At 46.9% G+C, this 24,042-nt stretch overlaps 1 protein-coding gene across 3 annotated transcripts in view; it reads left to right on the forward strand.

Moving 5' to 3' along the window:
* Positions 1 to 647: 647 nt before the first annotated feature.
* Positions 648 to 24,042, forward strand: part of RGL2 (ral guanine nucleotide dissociation stimulator like 2) — a 246,205-nt gene continuing 222,810 nt past the window's right edge. For 2 of the 3 annotated variants that reach the window (XR_015295831.1, XM_086920618.1), the window contains exon 1: positions 649 to 1,768. Coding sequence is in view for 2 of the 3 variants with exons in the window: in XM_086920618.1 (XP_086776744.1) it covers positions 1,649 to 1,768 (120 nt within the window). In the remaining variant the exon portion in view is untranslated. Of the gene's footprint in view, positions 1,769 to 24,042 lie in introns of all 3 variants that reach the window. The other variant, XM_086920620.1, reaches the window with a different exon arrangement.

The raw sequence follows: 24,042 nt of genomic DNA on the forward strand, positions 1-24,042 counted from the left end.
CGGGTTTAGAGGCTGTGGACGTCACTGGTGAATGTTCTCGATGCTTGACCCGACACCCCAAAGGAGTGGGTCTGTCGTCCTTGAGGACACAGGGCTCAGCTTCAGACGCATGTACCCGTGTCTGTGACTGCCCTGGGACGGCTCAGAGCTTCAGGAGGCCTGACTGCCTCTGGGGTTTCTATCTCGAGCTAGAAACGTGCCTTACTTTGATATCATGTGTCACCCCGATTTCTCTAATTGGTGCATTTGTTTGTATTTGCGTCTAGAGCTGCCGCTGGAGACCCGAAGCCGTGCTGCTGATTCTCCGCGACTGGACGGACTCTGGCTCCTGCAGCGCCTGAGGATAGCGCCTCGAAGTCCTCTGCAAGGATCTCTTGGCGCAGGGAGTGGTGGAGAGTGGAGAGCGGCCACCGCTGCACCCACAGCCTCGATTCAACTGGACCATCCCTGGTGGGGGCTGCAGGGGGCCCCAGCCTCACCCAGACCAGCCTCGGCCCCCCCTGGGAGACCCCTGCGGCCTGGACTGCGCCTCTACCGGCAAAGGCCTCTCCCCAGGCCAGCCTCGCCCCCCCCCCCCCCCCCCCCCCCCCCAGGGGAGACCCCTGCGGCCTGGACTGCGCCTCTACCGGCAAAGGCCTCTCCCCAGGCCAGCCTCGCCACCCCCTCCCCCCCCCTCCCCACGCACCCTGGGGAGACCCCTGCGGCCTGGACTGCGCCTCTGCCGGCAAAGGCCTCTCGCCAGGCCTGGGACAGGGCCGTCTGTCTGGGGTCCTTTGTGCCGAGGAAGAGGAAGAGGAGGCGGGGGAGGAAGGCGCGCTCCAGGACCACTTCCTGATCCAGGGAAAGATAAGACCCTCTGACCTTACATCTCAGCCACAGCTGCCGGAAGAGGTGCCGGACAGGAAGCCGAGGGGCACGGACTGGTGGTGGCCACGCGCCAGGGCTCCGGGGCCCGCGTCGTGACGAGAGTGCTGTTTTTTAGGGCCTCTCTCATGGTGGGAGCCGCTGAAGCTTGAAGGCGGGGTGGAGTCTTGCTGCCCACCCGGAAGAGGCTTTGCCTGGATGTAGCTGGCGCGCACTGGGCCTGGGGTGCACAGGAGGCCCCTGCTGGCACTGGACCCTGTGACCCAGAGGTGACCCAGAGGTGCCCCAGGGGCCACTCCCAGCCCTGGGGGTGCAGGAAGGCTAACGCTGCTGGCCTCAGAGGACTGATGTGTCAGGAGGCCTCTGAGGCGGGAACCCTTAAGCCAACGGCCTAGGAAGTAGAAGGCCTCTGACAGGAAGTGATCAAAACATGCCCTGCAGCGCCTGACCCCTTGCATGAGGTCACACTGTCCAAGGATACACACGTGTGGAGGCACCCAGCAGATCTAAAAGACACTGGGGAACCATTTCACACCTTCTGCAATCCAAGATGGCCGACCCCTGTGATATTTCCGCGCTCCTGGCAGAACCCTCTCAGCGGAGGGCGGCCATCACTCTGGCGGGGTCCACTGTGCTACGGCCATGCTCATCCACGCACTGGTGGTGAGAAGGCATTGTATATACCACTGCGAGGCCTTCGTTGACCAATGTTGGAATGACGCAACCCCTATGCTGCATTTTCTATCGCTAGAGGTGGGAGCTATTGCCTGACCTGCCCGCTGCCATGCTGCCTCGAACAATGCGCCACATGTTGGATGGCATGAAGACCGAGCTGTCCGGAGAGCACGGAGTGGTCTTAAGTGGGTTCCGGGTACGCCATCCTACTAGCCCTGAACCTGAGCCGGTAAGTGTAAAAGAGGCCCTCACACTCTTGTGAAATTGTTGACTGTGGTGTTATTTTCAGCTTTGTCTCTGGTTTAACCCTCACCAAAACCTCTCTGGTTGGGGTTTCGGGGGTTCCCAGCAGTGAGACAGATGGTGCAAGCGGTTAGCGAGCATGGACCACTTCCTCCTGATAGACCACTCAGCCGTGGTCCCTTGAATCTCTGTCAGCCGGCTGTGGCTGAAGGCCAATCACAGTTTCTCCATCTAGGCTCTGCTTCATGGTACACTCCAGTCCCCACCATCAGCACTGACACAATTTGGTTCTCAAGGCACATGAGAGTTTTGTCGGCTGGTTCCAGAAGATTCCTTCCTTTTCATTGCCTCATTGTAAATGTGGTTTTATTGGGTCTTCTTCTCCGTTACATTTGCTCATTCTTAGATCCTGGTCTACCTAGGATTGTATTTTGGCTTTACTCTGCTCATATGTATTGGTGTTTCCCAGGTTTGTAATGAATCTCTGCCATTGGCCTCTGTGCCTGAAGCTTGGAAACCGGCAGGTACTAGGCTACTTCCAAAGGAAACACCTCTTCGGAACCATGTAAAATGATGCACTTACTGCCCGATGCCTTTTTTACACGTCAACTGGCAGATCTCCCTACATCCAGAAGAGATCTACGTCCATGTTTCCGTTCAGTCTGGTTTTAGGCCAAGCTATAGGACAAGTACGGTTATTCCTAATGTTGCCGATGAGCTTAGAATGATGCTAAATCAGGGTAGGATTTTCGCCCTTATCCTGTTGGCTCTTTCTGCAGCTTTGCACGCGGTGTCGCTCTGTATTTTGGTGACATACCTCTTGGCATTTGGCATATGTGGTGATGCTGTAGTCTGGCTTAGCTCTTTCCTGTTGGTCATAAGAGGTTTATCTCTTACCTTTGGTGTTCCACGGATAGCATCACTTAATTCTGCCCTGTTCTATATCTATGTTGACCCAACGTACTCATCACATACCTTTCATCGCGCCATCCATTGTTACATAAGCTGATGTAACTTGGATCTTCCTTAGGGTTGACCCTCGCTCATCTCAACCTGATGCTCGCTCGTGTTATCCGTATGAATGTTTTGGATGTTGGAGTGTGCCCTAAATCTCAACTTCAATAAACTTAAGCGTTGAAGTCGTTCTTCTTCCATCTGGACATCACTCTGGTGACCTCCCAGGCTTGGCTCCGCCCTGCCCATTCCTCCCCAGCCACAAATCTTATTGTATGTTTGATCAGACGTTGGGCCCGATTCACAAAGGTAAACTGTAAGAATCCAGTAGAAGCTTGTATTAAAAGTAGTTTATTGACAGCACAGCATCAGGTACAAGTACAGCAGTATCCAAGTAATAACTGACAGAGAAGGGCAGAATGCTACATTAGCAAAGCTCTGTTCAGAACCAAGAATGCATGGCAAGGCACTGCGCAGCGCATCCAGTTAAAGAGGCAAGACAGAATATAACATATCTCCCTCTTTAAATAATAGACAAACAAAGAAAATACATTAAATAAAATCCTGAAGAGAAATAGGTCTCCTTCTGATACGCGAATCATCTTTGACCCTGGAAGCCACAGAGTCAGGGACAGAGGAAAAGCTAGAATCAACATTTAAGTTATCATTCTGAACATTTTGCAAAGGACATGAGTATAATTTTACAGTTGAGTATATTCCTGGAAAAAAAATGTTACAGCCGACTGTCTGTCACGTCTTCTGTGTGATAGTAAAGATGACAAGGTCAATGTTTTGAGGGGTGGAACATGCAACCTTAACATTTTGTCCTTAGCACAACAGTCAGAACACTCCCTAACAGTCCGGTCAATGAAACGGTCCATCCCTGGCCACCAAAAATTTAGCCTGATCAACCGCTTCATGGCCGAGATCCCAGGATGCGTTTTGTGCGCCAACTTAAGAATGAGCTCCTGAACACCACTAGGCGGAATACATTTGTCAGACTTGAACACAAAATCACCTTCAAAATGTAACTCATCAGCCACATTGTAAAATGGAAGTAAATCATCCCTGACGTTAGTTTTGTTTGGCCAACCCTCCAACACAAACTTTTTCAAAAACACAAACCTCTCATCCTTAACCTGACACTCCAACCAAAACTGTTCAGATATGTCCTGATATTGAGGAGAAACAACATCCGATAAACATAAGACAAAATCTAACTCCCTCAAAACATTGATCTTGTCATCTTTACTATCACACGGAAGACGTGACAGACACCCACAAAAGTTTCCTCTGTTAGTGAGTTGGAGGAGGCAAAACAAGATCCTGAGAGGGGTTTTGTTGTTTCGATTGTTCAGAGTGGATGTGTATTGGTTACAAGCAAGAAGTCCCCAAAGTGCATTTTTCATGTTTTCTCAGTTGCTATTGAACTTATGGTGGATTCTGGTTCTCCGTGGACCATCATTACTAGAGATTACTACAATGAAAAGTTAAGTGGTGTTTGTGATTTGATCAATCTACAACCATCAGACATTTTAGCAGAAGGCTTTAATGGATACTTGATTGACATTGAAGGCTTTCTTAAGGTTCCGTTAACCTTCAGAGGCAGAGTTGCCCAAATCAAATTATATATTGCTGTGAAAGGTATAAATGTGTTGGGTTGGCAAGACCAATGGGAGCTTGGTATTAAACTAAATCCACGGCCCTAGGATCCTATTTCTATGTGCAGTGATCAAGAAATGAAATACAGGAACCCTATGTCAAGGGTCCAGAGACCTGGTAGGTGTTTGTATGGTCACTGCTTACTAAGTCAGTGTGTACCAAAAAATGTGTAAAAAAGAAAAATTTCTTTTTAGAGTCCCCTCACTCACCGGGGTTGCCCCACGGTGACATGCTTCATCATTGGGGCCATCCCAGTTCTCTACGAAAAGGGGCGTGCTGCGACAAGGCGACTACGCAGGAGCACTGGTTTTGTGAGATGACTATGTGTGGTGCATGTGTAATGATGATGGAGTGGGTGTGGAATTAAAAATACCGTGCTAGTGGGCCTCAACAATTTATTTCGCTCCTAGTGTGGTATAAAAAATTAAAAAGGGGTAACACTGTCTTCTAACTTTTACTGAGTTAGATCAGTGTCAAAGGTCGACATGTTTCAAGCTCCCCCAAGCTTTTCTTCAGGACCATACAGGGTCCAGCCCTGTATTGCCACTCCTGTTTTTTCAAATGAAAAAGTATTGCTAAAAAAATACTTATTTTCAATGGACGCTGTTAACAGTAAACATGCGTTTTGATATACATACGTTTTGTATTTCACTTCGATTTCTGTAAAATAGAATAACAATTGTTATTTGATGGACATCCCCTTCCAAGAAGGGGAACAACTCACATGCATCTCATTCCAACTAGGGCATGAGTGTGCCCTTGACATCATAATGATGCGTGCTGGTGCCAAAACGGTGTAGAGAAATAAATCACTGTGAATAAAGTGGTTTTAGTGGTTTCTCACACAAAACACATAGAACTAATGTGACTATTGACAAGACACACAACATATAACATATACACACGAAATAGAAATGGCAGATGGTTATATTTACATAAATGAGTATATGATTACACCCCCTGGTCTTAGGCAAGGGCAGGAACGCCTCGTGGAAACATTGCTGAAAAGGATTATCAAAGTTTGTAGTTAGAAGGCTCTTTTCCTGATTGCCATTCAAAATTGCCGGTTTCTTTGCAATCTATCGCGACCCCTACACTTACTTCCTATCGGCAGACCCGCTCGGTACTACCTGGTATCTCCTCGCCGGACCGCATACTGATCTGAACCCGGGCTCGCGGTGTATTTAAAACGCGCGTGCTTCCGGGTTGCCGGGAGGCTAGAGTGCTAACTTGGGCGGCCATCTTTGAAGGATGTGATCGCGTTTAGCGCGAGTGTGATACAAAAGTTGGAAAATATACCGAATACTGCTGGGTAAAGGGATATGGAATATTTTACAGTAGTAGTGTTGACTGGGGCTTAATAAAATACTAATTTAGAACACAGGTTTTTTTACTCGGTTTTGTGGAGTTTTAAATTCACTTAAGGCTAAGCTTTGTTCAAAAAACGGATTTTATTTACATAGGGAGGTTCGTAGCTATCTTTGCAGGGAAGTCTGTGCCTAATCTTTTGATTATTATTAAGTGGTATTCGAGGTGATGAGTTTTGTTGTTAGGATGGATGAAGGTTCTTATGGGATGTATTACCATGATGTTACAGTAGGTGTGGTTCATACCATCCCTAGTTGGGTCATTAAAGAAATGGGGGTTTGGGGGGTCTATGGGCGGAAGGCTCCCCATGGGATTTCATCATTAAGTCCCTGGGTGTCCGTATGAAGGCGAAACACCCATCTTTGTTCTTTTTCATGGAGGACTCGTTCCTGATTGTCTCTGTTCTTCACTGTTTCTAGGATTACCCAAGTTAGATCATTTGGGGTGTGGTTGTGTTCAATGAAGTGGGTGGTCATTCTTGTTGTTGCTCGCTTGCACCTGATATTGCTCCTGTGCTCTACTATGCGAGTACTGACCTTCCTAGTGGTCATTCCCACATAGTGAAGTTTGCACGTGCAGGTTATTAAATACACAACCCCACTGGTGTTGCAATTTGAAAAACCCTTCAGTTCCCATTTCGTATTGTTGTTAAAAGTTACGCTTTTGGTTGGGGAAGTCAAATGACAAACACTGCAATTATTGCATGGAAAATGCCCATCAGGTAGTGGTTGGGATCTCACTGTTTGGGTTATGGGTTTTGGACGGGTATGTACCAAATAATCCTTCAAGTTTTTGCCCCGCCTGTGACTGAACATGGGAGTGGGTATTTGGAGGCCACCGCTGTTAAGTATTGGCCAATGTTTTTTGATTATCTTGGACACACTGTCAGAAACTTGATTGTATGTAGTGATACAAATCGGTTTTTTGTCCTCAGGTTGCGTTCTCTCTTTTGGTTCTAGTAATGCTTCCCTGTTGTTGTTTGCTGCCCGTTTTTTAGCCTCTTTGATTAGTTTATCTGGGTATTTTCTGTTTCTCAGCTTGTTGCTTAAGTCTTCCGCTTGGGTCAGGTAGTCAGATTTTTTGCTGCAGTTCCTGCGCAAGCGGAGGAATTGTCCAAATGGCAGGTTTTGTTTGAGATGGCGAGGGTGGAAACTGTCAAAAGTTAAGAGGCAGTTTCTTGCTGTCTCCTTGAAGTGGGTTGTAGTCACCAGTCTGCCTGACTCAGCATGGATGTTTAGATCTAGAAAAACTAGATCGGTCTTGCTAATTGAGCAGGTAAATTTGAGGAAAGGATCCTGTGTGTTGAGCCAGGAGAGAAAGGTCTGAGCTTCTGCTTCTGTGCCTTGCCATATCAACAGGATATCATCGATATAGCGTTTCCAATGTAGGATCTGGTTTCTGTGTGGGTTACTTTCATTCAGTATCTTGTTTTTCTCCAGTTGATGGACGTACAACCCGGCTATGCTCGGCGCGAATGTACTGCCCATACTGGTCCCATGCTGTTGTTTATATAGGGTAGATTCAAAGCGGAAAAAGTTTTCACACAGTGCTAGTTGGCAGCATTCGAGAACTACATGGCGAGGCGTATGGAATTCCCATTCATTTTCGTATAATACTTCCTCTAGAATCTGTAGGGTCTCTCTGTGTGGCAGGCTGGTATAAAGACTTTCGACATCCAGACTTATCAGAAGGCTGGATGTCGCGTCAAAGGTTAAATCTTGTAACAGGCAGAGTACGTCCTTGGTATCCCTCAAATATGTGTCTGTTTTTTGCACAAGAGGTCTGAGAAAGGCATCTGCGAATTGTGAAAGAGGCTCTAGAATTGAGCCTATCCCCGAGACTATGGGCCTCCCAGGTGGGTTCTCCAGTCTCTTATGTATTTTGGGGATAGTGTACACTAGTGTAGTGTACACTAGTGTACACTACACTACACTATCCCCAAAATACATAAGAGACTGGAGAACCCACCTGGGAGGCCCATAGTCTCGGGGATAGGCTCAATTCTAGAGCCTCTTTCACAATTCGCAGATGCCTTTCTCAGACCTCTTGTGCAAAAAACAGACACATATTTGAGGGATACCAAGGACGTACTCTGCCTGTTACAAGATTTAACCTTTGACGCGACATCCAGCCTTCTGATAAGTCTGGATGTCGAAAGTCTTTATACCAGCCTGCCACACAGAGAGACCCTACAGATTCTAGAGGAAGTATTATACGAAAATGAATGGGAATTCCATACGCCTCGCCATGTAGTTCTCGAATGCTGCCAACTAGCACTGTGTGAAAACTTTTTCCGCTTTGAATCTACCCTATATAAACAACAGCATGGGACCAGTATGGGCAGTACATTCGCGCCGAGCATAGCCGGGTTGTACGTCCATCAACTGGAGAAAAACAAGATACTGAATGAAAGTAACCCACACAGAAACCAGATCCTACATTGGAAACGCTATATCGATGATATCCTGTTGATATGGCAAGGCACAGAAGCAGAAGCTCAGACCTTTCTCTCCTGGCTCAACACACAGGATCCTTTCCTCAAATTTACCTGCTCAATTAGCAAGACCGATCTAGTTTTTCTAGATCTAAACATCCATGCTGAGTCAGGCAGACTGGTGACTACAACCCACTTCAAGGAGACAGCAAGAAACTGCCTCTTAACTTTTGACAGTTTCCACCCTCGCCATCTCAAACAAAACCTGCCATTTGGACAATTCCTCCGCTTGCGCAGGAACTGCAGCAAAAAATCTGACTACCTGACCCAAGCGGAAGACTTAAGCAACAAGCTGAGAAACAGAAAATACCCAGATAAACTAATCAAAGAGGCTAAAAAACGGGCAGCAAACAACAACAGGGAAGCATTACTAGAACCAAAAGAGAGAACGCAACCTGAGGACAAAAAACCGATTTGTATCACTACATACAATCAAGTTTCTGACAGTGTGTCCAAGATAATCAAAAAACATTGGCCAATACTTAACAGCGGTGGCCTCCAAATACCCACTCCCATGTTCAGTCACAGGCGGGGCAAAAACTTGAAGGATTATTTGGTACATACCCGTCCAAAACCCATAACCCAAACAGTGAGATCCCAACCACTACCTGATGGGCATTTTCCATGCAATAATTGCAGTGTTTGTCATTTGACTTCCCCAACCAAAAGCGTAACTTTTAACAACAATACGAAATGGGAACTGAAGGGTTTTTCAAATTGCAACACCAGTGGGGTTGTGTATTTAATAACCTGCATGTGCAAACTTCACTATGTGGGAATGACCACTAGGAAGGTCAGTACTCGCATAGTAGAGCACAGGAGCAATATCAGGTGCAAGCGAGCAACAACAAGAATGACCACCCACTTCATTGAACACAACCACACCCCAAATGATCTAACTTGGGTAATCCTAGAAACAGTGAAGAACAGAGACAATCAGGAACGAGTCCTCCATGAAAAAGAACAAAGATGGGTGTTTCGCCTTCATACGGACACCCAGGGACTTAATGATGAAATCCCATGGGGAGCCTTCCGCCCATAGACCCCCCAAACCCCCATTTCTTTAATGACCCAACTAGGGATGGTATGAACCACACCTACTGTAACATCATGGTAATACATCCCATAAGAACCTTCATCCATCCTAACAACAAAACTCATCACCTCGAATACCACTTAATAATAATCAAAAGATTAGGCACAGACTTCCCTGCAAAGATAGCTACGAACCTCCCTATGTAAATAAAATCCGTTTTTTGAACAAAGCTTAGCCTTAAGTGAATTTAAAACTCCACAAAACCGAGTAAAAAAACCTGTGTTCTAAATTAGTATTTTATTAAGCCCCAGTCAACACTACTACTGTAAAATATTCCATATCCCTTTACCCAGCAGTATTCGGTATATTTTCCAACTTTTGTATCACACTCGCGCTAAACGCGATCACATCCTTCAAAGATGGCCGCCCAAGTTAGCACTCTAGCCTCCCGGCAACCCGGAAGCACGCGCGTTTTAAATACACCGCGAGCCCGGGTTCAGATCAGTATGCGGTCCGGCGAGGAGATACCAGGTAGTACCGAGCGGGTCTGCCGATAGGAAGTAAGTGTAGGGGTCGCGATAGATTGCAAAGAAACCGCCAATTTTGAATGGCAATCAGGAAAAGAGCCTTCTAACTACAAACTTTGATAATCCTTTTCAGCAATGTTTCCACGAGGCGTTCCTGCCCTTGCCTAAGACCAGGGGGTGTAATCATATACTCATTTATGTAAATATAACCATCTGCCATTTCTATTTCGTGTGTATATGTTATATGTTGTGTGTCTTGTCAATAGTCACATTAGTTCTATGTGTTTTGTGTGAGAAACCACTAAAACCACTTTATTCACAGTGATTTATTTCTCTACACCGTTTTGGCACCAGCACGCATCATTATGATGTCAAGGGCACACTCATGCCCTAGTTGGAATGAGATGCATGTGAGTTGTTCCCCTTCTTGGAAGGGGATGTCCATCAAATAACAATTGTTATTCTATTTTACAGAAATCGAAGTGAAATACAAAACGTATGTATATCAAAACGCATGTTTACTGTTAACAGCGTCCATTGAAAATAAGTATTTTTTTAGCAATACTTTTTCATTTGAAAAAACAGGAGTGGCAATACAGGGCTGGACCCTGTATGGTCCTGAAGAAAAGCTTGGGGGAGCTTGAAACATGTCGACCTTTGACACTGATCTAACTCAGTAAAAGTTAGAAGACAGTGTTACCCCTTTTTAATTTTTTATACCACACTAGGAGCGAAATAAATTGTTGAGGCCCACTAGCACGGTATTTTTAATTCCACACCCACTCCATCATCATTACACATGCACCACACATAGTCATCTCACAAAACCAGTGCTCCTGCGTAGTCGCCTTGTCGCAGCACGCCCCTTTTCGTAGAGAACTGGGATGGCCCCAATGATGAAGCATGTCACCGTGGGGCAACCCCGGTGAGTGAGGGGACTCTAAAAAGAAATTTTTCTTTTTTACACATTTTTTGGTACACACTGACTTAGTAAGCAGTGACCATACAAACACCTACCAGGTCTCTGGACCCTTGACATAGGGTTCCTGTATTTCGTACACAGACTGGAGGACGACCTGGTTTGGTTTAACCTCCTTCTCCCTCCTTTTTTGTTTATGTGATCAAGAAATGATCAGTTCCATTTGCTCTAGTGTGGGAGAGAGAAGTAACATTTCGTATTGGAGCAAAAAGTTTGATAGAGTTTTCAGTGATCAGTTAGGGAAGTTAAAGAATTTCGCACATAAGATAAGATTGAAGGAAGGTGCCCTTCCTGTCAAACAAAGGTTAAGAGGGGTTCCATTAAATGTCAGGGATGAGTTGAAGAAAATGCTTGATGATTTACTTAAAGATAATATTATTGAGCCTATTGAATCTGCGGAATGGGTTTCGCCCATTGTTCTAGTGCGGAAACCTGACCAGTCTTTAAGAGTCTGTGTTGATTTGAGGGCTCTCAATTCTAACATCATCATTGACTGCCATCCCCTGCCAAATATTAATGAGCTTGTTTCCCTGTTTGATGGTGCGCAAATCTTTTCCACATTGGACCTTAGATCTGCGTACCATCAAATTGAGCTGACTGAAGATTCCAAGAAATATACAGCATTCATCACCCCTGTGGGTTTATTTCAATACAAAAGGATGCCGTTCGGATTGGCATCCGCAGCCTCAGTTTTTCAACGTGTAATGTTCCATATTTTTAGGGACCTTGATATGTTTGTAAAGTGCTTTCAAGACGACATTTTAATATTTTCTAAGAATGATGAAGAGCATGTTTCACATTTGGATGTGGTATGTAGTAGACTGGAGAGTTTTGGTCTCACACTTAAAGCACACAAGTGCAATTTGTTCAAAAAATCAGTTGAATATTTGGGACACACATTGTCAGGGGAAGGGTTAGTTCCTAAAAGATCCAATGTTGAGGCTATTCTCAAAGCTCCTTCTCCAGCCAACAAGGAACAACTTCTTTCTTTTTCTGGCATGTGTGAGTAGTATAGTAAATTCGTGGTCAACTTTGCCACAAAGATGGAACCGTTAAGAAAATTGCTAAGACAAAACAATGAATTTCTTTGGGGTTCTGAACAGGAAAAAGCTTTTGTTGACATCAAAAATGAAATTGTTAATTCTCCTACTCTGAAACCATTTAGGATGGGTAGGAAATGTATTATCACAACAGATGCGAGTTTGTATGGCCTAGTGTGTGTGCTATCTCAGACTGATGGTGTGCTTGAATGGAATGTGGCATTTTCTTCGAGGACCTTGAGTGAAACGGAACGAAGGTATGCGGTCATAGAGCGGGAGCTGTTGTCGTGTGTTTGGGCCATAGAACACTACAGAATTTATATTTGGGGGAGCAAATTTGTTCTCAGAACAGACCATAAGCCCCTTGTAAATATTTTATCGGTTGGAGGTGGTTGGAATGCTACGGCAAGGATTGCGCGTTTAGCTTCCAAGTTGCAGGAGTATAATTTTACAGTTGAGTATATTCCTGGAAAAAAAAATGTTACAGCCGATTGTCACGTCTTCCGTGTGATAGTAAAGATGACAAGGTCAATGTTTTGAGGGAGTTAGATTTTGTCTTATGTTTATCGGATGTTGTTTCTCCTCAATATCAGGACATATCTGAACAGTTTTGGTTGGAGTGTCAGGTTAAGGATGAGAGGTTTGTGTTTTTGAAAAAGTTTGTGTTGGAGGGTTGGCCAAACAAAACTAACGTCAGGGATGATTTACTTCCATTTTACAATGTGGCTGATGAGTTACATTTTGAAGGTGATTTTGTGTTCAAGTCTGACAAATGTATTCCGCCTAGTGGTGTTCAGGAGCTCATTCTTAAGTTGGCGCACAAAAGGCATCCTGGGATCTCGGCCATGAAGCGGTTGATCAGGCTAAATTTTTGGTGGCCAGGGATAGACCGTTTCATTGACCGGACTGTTAGGGAGTGTTCTGACTGTTGTGCTAAGGACAAAATGTTAAGGTTGCATGTTCCACCCCTTAAAACTGTTTAGTGGCCAGTATTACCGTGGAGCAAATGAGCTTTTGACATCTCAGGCCCTTTCCATATTCTTCTGGAGACCTCAAGTTTTGCATTAGTTATGATAGATTATCATTCCAAATGGCCAGAAGTAAGGTTTGTTGCTAAGGTTACTTCTGAAGTGGTCATTTCATTTTTCAAGGAAGTTTTTGCAAGGGAAGGTTGTCCTGCTGTTCTGGTTTCTGATAAGTGTGCAGTTAGTTTCGCCCAAATCCAGAAAATAGAGCAACCTACAGCTCTTCACAGCCAAAAAGCTAGGAAAATGGAGCACCTCAAAAATGAGCACCGAAGTGGCTTCCCAGAAAGTACATATCTAAAGTGGAGCGCCTCAAACATGAGCACCGAAGTGGCTCCAGCAAAAATACACATCCAAAAAGTCCAAACAGCTGAACAATTAATCTTCACAATAAAATGAAATTGAACACCTCAAAAACAATTGAGCACACTTGTGGTTCAAAACAGCATATCAGTATGAAACATATCCGTGAATAATCACGAGAAATAAACAAATTGAGCACCCCTACAAAAGTTGAGCACATAAGTGGCTCAATCCAATAAAAGTAAACCAACACAAATTGAGCAACACAACCAAAAGTTGAGCACAGACGTGGCTCAATCCAATAAAAGTAAACCAACACAAATTGAGCAACACAACCAAAAGTTGAGCACATAAGTGGCTCAATCCTTCAGCAAAACACTACAACTCTTCGAAACATTAAAATATCTAAAACATGGCACATCCTAGGATGCAAGCCATAAACATTCCTCACATACCACTGAGCACTACAACAGTACCACGTATAGTAGAGCAGCTATTATACATGGACCACCATACACATGTACACACCCAACACATCAAACATGCAATCAACATCATATTTAAATTTACAATCAAATGTCTGAATTAAATAAAACTGAGCACCTCAATCTTAATTGAGCATATAAATGGCTCACTACCTTAAAGAAAACAAACACAAAAATAAACCCTTGAAAATTCTGCACCATAGCACACATGTAACAAACATGTGAGAAAGATGATATGTGTTAAATCCCTCTTTCTACTATCACAAGGTAAATTACCCACACATTGAGCAAAAATGTTTCAGCTAATAAAACATTCTACCTTTATGCACACTGAACTAATAAATAGTTTTATACAACGTGTTGATGAAACCTAAATATCTTTCACAATTACGCACACTAACATAAAATGAAACACCTAGAAATATTGATGTTCGTTTTGAAACATGCACAAAATAACTTGTTCTAAAGCTGTGCACATCAGAGTAGCAGAAATCCTCACTGGATCACGTTACCAAAATACCTCTGGAGTCTTCACAAATTACTCTGTCATACATTGTCAAATTCCGTTTTATATATATGCAGGAAATATTCCCCAGCTTGACAGCGATATGAAAAAAATGAAGTTGAGGTGAATTAAAAAAAAAAAACTGCTGGTGATGTAACGACGCTACATTGCATCACGTACACTGTGCTGCGCACGTAACCGTGATGACATAAGCTCCCAATTCAGACGGAGTGAAAATGGAGAATTCCTTGTTGTCAAGGTGACGACAATGCTCTGAAAATGATGCCGATGCACGAGCCATTGCCCTCGTAAGTCGTTATTATTTTAAAAATTGCCACAGGAGTCAAACATTGAAAAGTTGTAAAAAAAATCACAAAGGTAAACGTAGACCAAAAGTCGAAGTTTAGACCAGAAATCTATCTTTGCTAGTGGTAAAGTTAGACTTTTGTTTGATGTTACACTTCTGGTCTAAACTTGGACCAAAAGTCTAACTTTACTACTAGCAAAGTCAGACTTCAGATCTAAACTTCGACTTTTGGTCTAAACTTCGACTTTTGGTCTAAACTTCGACTTTTGGTCTAACCGTAGGCATTTGGTCTAACTTTGCCTTTGTTAATCGGCCCAAAGTCTGTTTCCAATCAGAAGCTTAGGATCCCTGCCATCTGTATCTATTCTGTGCAGATGCTCTGCAAGATCAGCCCTCTACTTCTCTTGATTGCTGGCAAACCTTTGCTGGGTCCATAGTTCACTCTTGACTGAAGTGCAGGAAGTCACTCTATCCACCTTTCCCAATACATAACCTTGAGGCTACAAGTACTTTGGCATTCTGCGGCCAGGTTTACTCTCCACCTTCTTGCAGAACTCGCGTATCTCAGCATTGTACAACCTGTCAATCACTCCCAAACACAGGCGCTCATTTTTATTTGTTCATAAAGAAAATTAATTAAAAACGAATTTATCTGCAAACACATTTGCTTTCTCACAAACTCACAGGGTCTGTAAGTCCCAGCCCTGGAAACAGACTCTTGATCCCCTAAGATCTGCAGATCTTGGCTAGGAGAGAAGGCGGCCCGGGCCCTCCTCTGATCCAGAGCCCACACTCTGGAATCATCGGCGGATCTGAGTTCAGCCTTCTTCCTTCTGTACAGGGCTCAAAGCGAGGCTATTTTCTAGTTAGTTTAAGCTCAACGCTTTTTGATTTTGATTTAAGGTAATTTAGATATACACTTTGGTTACTGTGGTGAGCATGGGTGTTCTTGGTAAGCAAGGACTACTGGGTGAGCTTGGATATTCTAGGTAAGCTTGGGCTGCTGTGGTGAGCGCAATTTCACTGGCAGTAATGCTACTGAGGCGCACCTCATTTAACAGTACACTCAGATTAGGCTATATATTTAGGGAATGAGAAGGTATAGATGATTAGCACATTTACATTTGGGTTGGTGCCTCTCGGGAAAAAAGCACCCTACTACCTAGGTACACAAATACAGAGGGAATATCAAAGACAGTACCTAAGTAATTCAAACTTTATATTCTAATATCCCGGCACTCAATTGTAACAATTTAGGTCCACATTTGTTCATAAATAGGACTTATTCTGTACATAGATCCTAAACATTCATCCACAAGTAACAATTTTGGTTCTTATAAATAAGTGTATTCTATTAACACACTTTAGTGAGCACAATCAGAATAATTTATAAGTCAGACAAAAGAAAATACAAATTTCACTGGTGAAAACTGGCCAGGAGAGGATGGTAAAAAAAGTGTAAGGGACAATTGATATTTATATGGCCTCCTCTTCCTGATCCACAAGAGACAACTACTGTGGTTCCCTGGATGTTCTTGGTAAGTTTGGGTTACTGTGGTTCCCTGGATATTCTTCACAAGCTCGGGTTACAGAGGTGAGCTTGGATGTTCTTCGTAAGCTCGGGTTACAGAGGTGAGCGTGGATATTCTTCACAAGCTCGGGTTACAGAGGTGAGCTTGGATATTCTTCGTAAGCTCGGGTTACAGAGGTGAGCATGGATATTCTTCACAAGCTCGGGTTACAGAGGTGAGCTTGGATAATATTCGTATGCTCGGGTTACAGAGGTGAGCATGGATATTCTTGTAATCTTGGGTCACAGAGGTGAGCTTGGCTTTCTTCACAAGCTCGGGTTACAGAGGTGAGATTGGATATTCTTGTAAACTTGGATTACAGTGGTGAGCTTGGCTATTCTTCACAAGCTCGGGTTACAGAGGTGAGATTCGATATTCTCCGTAAACTCGGGTTACAGTGGTGAGCTTGGATATTCTTCATAAGCTTGGTTTCCAGAGGTGAGCATGGATATTCTTGTAATCTTGGGTTACAGAGGTGAGCATGGATATTCTTGTAAGCTTGGGTTCCAGAGGAGAGCATGGATATTCTTGGTAAACTTGGGTTCCAGAGGTGAGCATGAATATTCTTCATAAGCTTGGGTTCCAGAGGTGAGCATGGATATTCTTGTAAGCTTGGGTTACAGAGGTGAGCTTGGATATTCTCGTAAACTTGGGTTACAGAGGTGAGCTCAGATAATATTCGAATGCTCGGGTTACAGAGGTGAGCTTGGATATTATTCGTATGCTCGGGTTACAGAGGTGAGCTTGGATATTCTTCATGAGCTTCGGTTACAGAGGTGAGCATGGATATTCCCGTAGGCTTGGGTTACAGAGGTGAGCTTGGATATTATTTGTATGCTCGGGTTACAGAGGTGAGCTTGGATATTTTTCGTATGCTCGGGTTACAGAGGTGAGCATGGATATTCTCGTAAGCTTGGGTTACAGAGGTGAGCTCGGATATTATTTGTATGCTCGGGTTACGGAGGTGAGCTTGGATATTATTCGTATGCTCGGGTTACAGAGGTGAGCTTGGAAATTCTTTATAAGCTTGGGTTACAGAGGTGAGCTTGGATATTATTCATAAGCTTGGGTTACAGAGGTGAGCATCGATATTCTTGTAAGCTTGGGTTACAGAGGTGAGCTTGGATATTATTCGTATGCTTGGGTTACAGAGGTGATCATGGATATTCTTGTAAGCTTGGGTTACAGAGGTGAGCATGGATATTCTTGTAAGCTTGGGTTACAGAGGTGAGCTTGGATATTCTTCATAAGCTTGGGTTACAGAGGTGAGCATCGATATTCTTGTAAGCTTGGGTTACAGAGGTGAGCTTGGATAATATTCGTATGCTCGGGTTACAGAGGTGAGCATGGATATTCTTGTAAGCTTGGGTTACAGAGGTGAGCTTAGATATTCTTCACAAGCTTGGGTTACAGAGGTGAGCTTGGATATTCTTCGTAAGCTTGGGTTACAGAGGTGAGCGTGAATATTCTTGTAAGCTTGGGTTACAGAGGTGAGCATGGATATTCTTGTAAGCTTGGGTTACAGAGGTGAGCTTGGATATTCTTCGTAAGCTTGGGTTACAGAGGTGAGCTTGGATAATATTCGTATGCTCGGGTTACAGAGGTGAGCATGGATATTCTTGTAAGCTTGGGTTACAGAGATGAGCTTGGATATTCTTCACAAGCTCGGGTTACAGAGGTGAGCTTGGGTATTCTTCGTAAGCTTGGGTTACAGAGGTGAGCGTGAATATTCTTGTAAGCTTGGGTTACAGAGGTGAGCATTGATATTCTTCGTAAGCTTGGGTTACAGAGGTGAGCATTGATATTCTTCGTAAGCTTGGGTTACAGAGGTGAGCTTGGATATTCTTGTAAGCTTGGGTTACAGAGGTGAGTGTGGATATTCTCCATAAACTCAGGTTACAGAGGTGAGCATGGATATTCTTCATAAGCTTGGGTTACAGAGGTGAGCATGGATATTCTTCGTAAGCTCGGGTTACAGAGGTGAGCTTGGATATTCTTCATAAGCTTGGGTTACAGAGGTGAGCATGGATATTCTTGTAAGCTTGGGTTACAGAGGGGAGCTCGGATATTATTCGTATGCTCGGGTTACAGAGGTGAGCTTGGATATTATTCGTATGCTCGGGTTACAGAGGTGAGCATGGATATTCTTCGTAAGTTTGGGTTACAGAGGTGAGCATGGATATTCTCCGTAAGCCTGGGTTACGGTGGTGATGTTGGTTATTGTCGGGTGGTGTGTTTTGGTGCTCTTGGGAGTCCATGGTGAGTTTGATTAGCGATGCTGATTTTGGGTATTTGTGATCTCCTTGGTTAACGCTGATGGCGCTATCTGTCCAAGCTCGCCGTAGACATCCTTGGGGGGCCCATGGAAACCTCGCGTTGCCATGTGAGGACACTTCTCTCATGAGTTAGACTTACTGTGGGGGTCTAGGTTTTATTTGAACATCACGCCTTACTTTGCTACTTTAATTGATGTATCCTGACAAGCCTTTCAGTGTCCATCCCTTGATTAGAAGTACACATTTTGGCATTGTACTCTGTCTGCTTCCTTTCATTGCTGCTTCATGCTTGATTGCTGTGGCCTAGCCCTCTTTGTCACAGTGTATAATTCTCACCAAGCATGCACTGGTGCCCGGTCCTCCTGTATGCAGCGTTTTGGCTTTCATTTAGGGCTTGGTTCACAATTTACAGACTCCTATAAAACATAAGAAATCTTGAACATCCAAGGTAAAATTGGTCATCGTTGGTGCCAGAAGTCATAGTTTTCTTTAGTGCCTTTGGGTTTCCATGGTGTCCCTGGATATGCAAGACCACTGCTTCCCAAGCCTTTAAGAACCTTGACCCAGTTTTTAGATCAACAAACTTTCACTGTCCACCTTGATTTAATGGACATGAGGTGGGCCGGTCTTTTAATGTAACTATAGCATGGTGTTGTGACACACGGTCATTTACAGACAGCACTCGCTCTGCTAACTTTGCACCGACACACAGTTTTACTTTTCAAACTATGTGGCACAGAAATGAAAATGTGTGGAAATCGGGTTTCTGTGAATATTTATCATTTGTGAGTCAAAAGGTAAATTGTGTAGATTTGTTTTGATTCTAAAAAAATCTCTGTTTCCAGGAAACACTTCAGAAGCACAAACAAGAGTTTTCAAACAAACAAGAGGAACTCAAAACATCTCGAGTATGGGCTCAGCGATCGACGGCCCCTCCTACCCTTGGTTATGCCCGACGGCAACGCATATGGGCCCCACCCTGCACTGTTTTCCCCCTTTAGAGCCTCAGGCTTCGCTTGACCTTCTGTCTAGCCTGAAATCTGGATCTCCACTGGACCCTTGTCCCGCCAAGTGTCTTGCGACCCTGGCGCCTGCCAATAACCCGATCATCAATCCTCTCATTAATGCTTCTCTGAATTCGGGCAAAGTCCCCTCCTCCTGGAAACAGGCCTTAGTTCTTCCCCTCATTAAAAAACCGAATGCAGATGCCAAACTGCATTCGAACTACAGGCCAATCTCGCTGCTTCCTGCCTTGGCCAAGGTCACTGAAAAATATGTGCACACCACCCTTACCAACTTTTTAGAGGGTAAGGAGTAGTTTCTGTCCTGTAACTCCAGTTCTGTAGTACCGGTATCTCTGTTATAGTCATAATCTAGTGAATAGTCCCGCTCATGTGCGTGGACCCCGGCAATCAAAAATAATCTCTTAAGTTGTCAAAATAATGCAGAAACTGCAAGACACTTAAGAGAGAATTTAAAGACAAATAATGCAGCCTATATCCACAGGCTACACTGTCCAGTACTTCAACTAGAAATTCCACCAAAAATCACCACACACAGCCCAGCCTGCTAGTTTCTACCATAGAGAAACCTGCCTCCCCCAGTCAAAGACTCAGGAATGATAGAGAGGAAGGTAGGGACAGACAAGCCCCATAGGCTGCCATTATGTGGCTTAAATAGGATACTGTGCCTTTAAGAGAACTTTCCAGACTTCTCCCAGTATCCCAGAATGCATAGCAGGTCCAACTTACTTTCAGTTCTTTTTTCCGGCTCCTGCTTACAGGACCCTGGCATTGAGCTCTCCCTTTTTCAAGGGTTTATTGAATTCGTTTTTGCACTTTTTGACTTTTAAAAGTGCTGTGATTACTGCTTGGTGTTCTCTTCTCACCCTTGTGCTGTTTTTTAGGCGTTTTGGGGCTCCGAAATGCCTGGCCTTTTTGTTAAGTGCCCAGCATGTGAGAGGAAGAAGGCCAAAAGCGACCCCCATGATGTCTGCATCGTGTGCCTTCCAGAAGATCATGGCCCTGAGGAGTGTGTGATCTGCCAGCAACTTTCTGCTAGGACACTCAGGGACAGACTGAAGATCAGGCTGGCTGGCCTGGAGGATAGGCGCCAACGTGCTGCAGGTGGGTCTGGGCAGCCTGGGAGGGATCCCTCTGCCTCTGCTGAGGCCCCTGGGGGGCTCCCCGGGGGCAGGAAGTCCAGCCAACGATCCCATTCTCCGTCGACGTCGAAGGCTTCGACGGCGGCGTCGAGAGGGATGACGACGGCGTGCTCCCCGTCTCCCCGGGGCTCCGGGTCGAGACGGCGTGACGACTCGACGGCGAAGGAGAAGCCGACGTCGAAGCCGCCGTCGACGTCATCGTCTTCGTCGACGTCGAGGTCTTCATACCGACGCCGAAGACGCAGGGACGTGCATCGGCGCTCGCCGTCGAAGCGGCACCGACGCTCGCCGTCGAGGCGACACCGTCGGTCGTCGTCGAGGCGACACCGCCGATCGTCGTCGAGGCGACACCGCCGATCGACGTCGAGGGGCTCCTCGACGTCGGGAACATCAAGACGACGACGGCGATCGACGCCGAGGGCGGACCGCCCGACGTCGAGAGGACGACGTGAGAGGTCGCGCAAGAGGGGATCGACGTCGAGGAGTCGACGTTCGACGCCGAGGATGAGAGGGTCGACGTCGAGGGGACGACGTTCGACGCCGGAGTCCAGGAAGCGCCGTTCGACGCCGGAAAGGCGTCGTTCTGCGTCCAGCAGACAGCGGTCAGCGTCGAGGAGTAGGTCTCCCTCTCCCAAACGACGCAGAGGGGGCTCTAGCCCCAGGAGTCACGCCACTTCCAGTGGACGCAAGAGGAAGAGGTCGCCTGCGGATGGGGATGGATCTCCGCACCCGTCCCCTAAAGGTTCACCGGGCTCGATGTACTCGGAAGTGTACACTCCATCTCGACCCGGGACTCCTCCTCCTCCACCCGTACCGAAGGAGGACCCTCCGCCCGTGCCACCACTTCCTACGGAGGATCCTGCTCCACCTCCGGTCCCACCGCATGGGCCCGCCCCGCGGCCGGTGGTGCCTCCGCCGAGGTCCGCTTCACTGCCGTCACTGCCTGTTCCTCCCAAGGGGACCCCGAAACCGAAGCCCCGGGAGGATCCAAAGAGTCCCTGTGAGAAGCCACGGAAGACCCCTCCTCGCAAACCGAAGGAGCGCCCTAGAGCTGGCAGGTCTCGTTCTCGCTCTAGGCGCAGATCTTCCACGAGGTCGAGACACCGCCATAGGAGGCGCGAATCTCGCTCCCGCACGAGATCGTCTGGGACCAGGGACTATTCACCTACGCTGTCGGGGTCGCCGGACACCAGGGTGTCCCCGATAGATGACCTGGTTGCCTTTCAAGACGTCCTGTTGAGGGGCGCGGCGAAGCTAGGCATTACACTGACAGTGCCTACTCCGAAGACGTCCGTCATTTTCGAGACTCTACATCAGAGGCACATGTCTCGTCCCCTCCTGCCCTTGGTGCCGGGCTTGGAAGAACCGGCTATGGCGCTGTTTCTCACCCCGGCTGTGACGAGAGCGGCCCCGTCCAGACTACTGAAGAAATACCGGGCTCCCGACTCGGATCCGGCCTTCTTGAGAGCGGAGCCTCCGCCTGACTCCGTCATCGTCACGGCGGCCCGCAAGCAGCACTCCACCACCCCGACCTCCACGGTTCCCCCGGACAAGGAGTCTAGGTGGATGGACTCGGCGGGGCGTAAAATCTGTGGGACTTCCGCGACATCCATGAAAGCGGCGAGTGCCACGGCTCTGTTGGGGCGTTACGACCGCGCCCTCTGGGACTCTCTCGAGCGCTTTGCGGAGCATCTACCTCGGGAGCAGCGTGAAGACTTCATGGAGGTCCTGAGTGAGGGGATGCTGGTGGCCAACCAGATAATCAGCGCGGCTGCGGACTCTTCCCTGTTGGCTGCTCACGGGTTCTGCCACGGGATCAACCAACGGCGCCACGCCTGGCTCCGGCTGACGTCCCTGAAACCGGACGCGCAGCAGAGGGTGGCCAATCTGCCGTTTTCCGGGGAGACCCTCTTCGGGAAGCACGCAGATGATGAAATGGCCCGCATGAAGGCGGAGGCCGAAACACTGACGGCGGTGGGCCTGGAAAAGCCCAAGGAAACCAAGAAGCAGTACCGCCCGTTCCAACGGCGGTTCGGAGGGCAAGGCCGAGGCCGGGGACAGGCTTCGGGGCACTCGCAGCAGCAGCAGCCGTTCCGTAAGCCGTTCCAGAAGCGGCAGAAGGGCAGAGGAGGCCAGCAGTCGGCTTCGGCGCCCAAGGGCCAGGCAGGGCCTAGGCCCTAGGAACTTACTTCCCCCGGATCCGTTACCCACTCCGGTAGGGGGAAGCATCCAACTTTTTCTGGCAGAGTGGAGAAAAATTACTCAGGACAAGTGGGTGCTGAATATTGTTTGCAATGGATACAGTCTTCGGTTCACCTGCCCTCCTCCAGCGATTCCCCCGGTCAGCTCGCAGTTTCAGCTGCGCGAGCTTCAGGCGGAGGCGGATATCCTGTTGAGGAAAAGGGCGATAGAGGACGTACCTCTGTCTCAGAGAGGAAGAGGTCTGTACTCCCGGTTCTTTCTGGTTCGCAAGAAGGACAAGAACGAGTTCAGGCCCATTCTGGATTTGCGACAGGCAAACAAGTGGATTCGCAGAGAAAAGTTCCGCATGCTGTCGTTGCACCAGATCTACCCTCAGTTGCAACGGGGAGACTGGCTTTGCGCTATAGACCTACAGGATGCTTACTTCCATGTGCCCATTGCACACAAACACAGGAAGTTCCTGCGGTTCCAAGTCGGCACCAATCACTATCAATACACAGTGCTCCCATTCGGACTGAAGTCTGCGCCGAGGACATTCTCGAAATGCATGGCGGTGGTAGCGGCACACCTGAGGAAGAACAAGGTGTTCGTCTACCCGTACTTGGACGATTGGCTGATCAAGGCATCCTCCTTCTCGGAAGCGCGAGCACACTTCCAGAAGACGTGCGTTCTCTTGAACAAGCTGGGGTTGCACATCAACATGGCCAAGTCTGTCCCGACTCCGGTCCAATGCATACAGTACTTGGGAGCCTCCATCGATACGCTGTCAGCAAGCGTGTCTCCTTCGGAAGAGCGACGATTATCACTCCTTCGGAAGGCTCAGGCTCTTATGACGACTCCTTCTACAACAGTGAGGACGGTGTCTTCTCTACTGGGATCGATGGCCTCTTGTATCTTCCTGACGCCGCACGCACGGCTGCACATGAGACCGTTGCAGGAGTGCTTGGAGGATCAGTGGGATCAGAGGAAAGGATCTTGGGACGACAAGATTCGCCTGTCGCTGCATGCTCTTCAGTCCCTGAAGTGGTGGTGTTCGGCGGAGAATCTCCTCAGAGGGGTTCCCTTTCACAAGGACATTCCCACGCAGACTGTCGTGACGGATGCGTCTCTTCTGGGATGGGGAGCGCACTCCGGGACTCTACAGATTCAAGGCACGTGGTCACCGATGGAGGCCACGTATCACATCAATTTCCTGGAACTCAGGGCTGTTCACTTGGCGCTGAAGGCCTTTCTTCCGTCCTTCCAGACCAACTCTCTGCTTGTACAGACGGACAATACCACCACGATGTATTACCTCAACAAGCAGGGGGGCTCGAGATCGCGCACTCTGTCGCAGGAGGCGCAAGCGATCTGGCACTGGCT

Source organism: Lissotriton vulgaris, chromosome 5 (genome assembly GCF_964263255.1).
Source record: "Lissotriton vulgaris chromosome 5, aLisVul1.2, whole genome shotgun sequence".
NCBI classification, from domain to species: Eukaryota; Metazoa; Chordata; class Amphibia; order Caudata; family Salamandridae; genus Lissotriton; species Lissotriton vulgaris.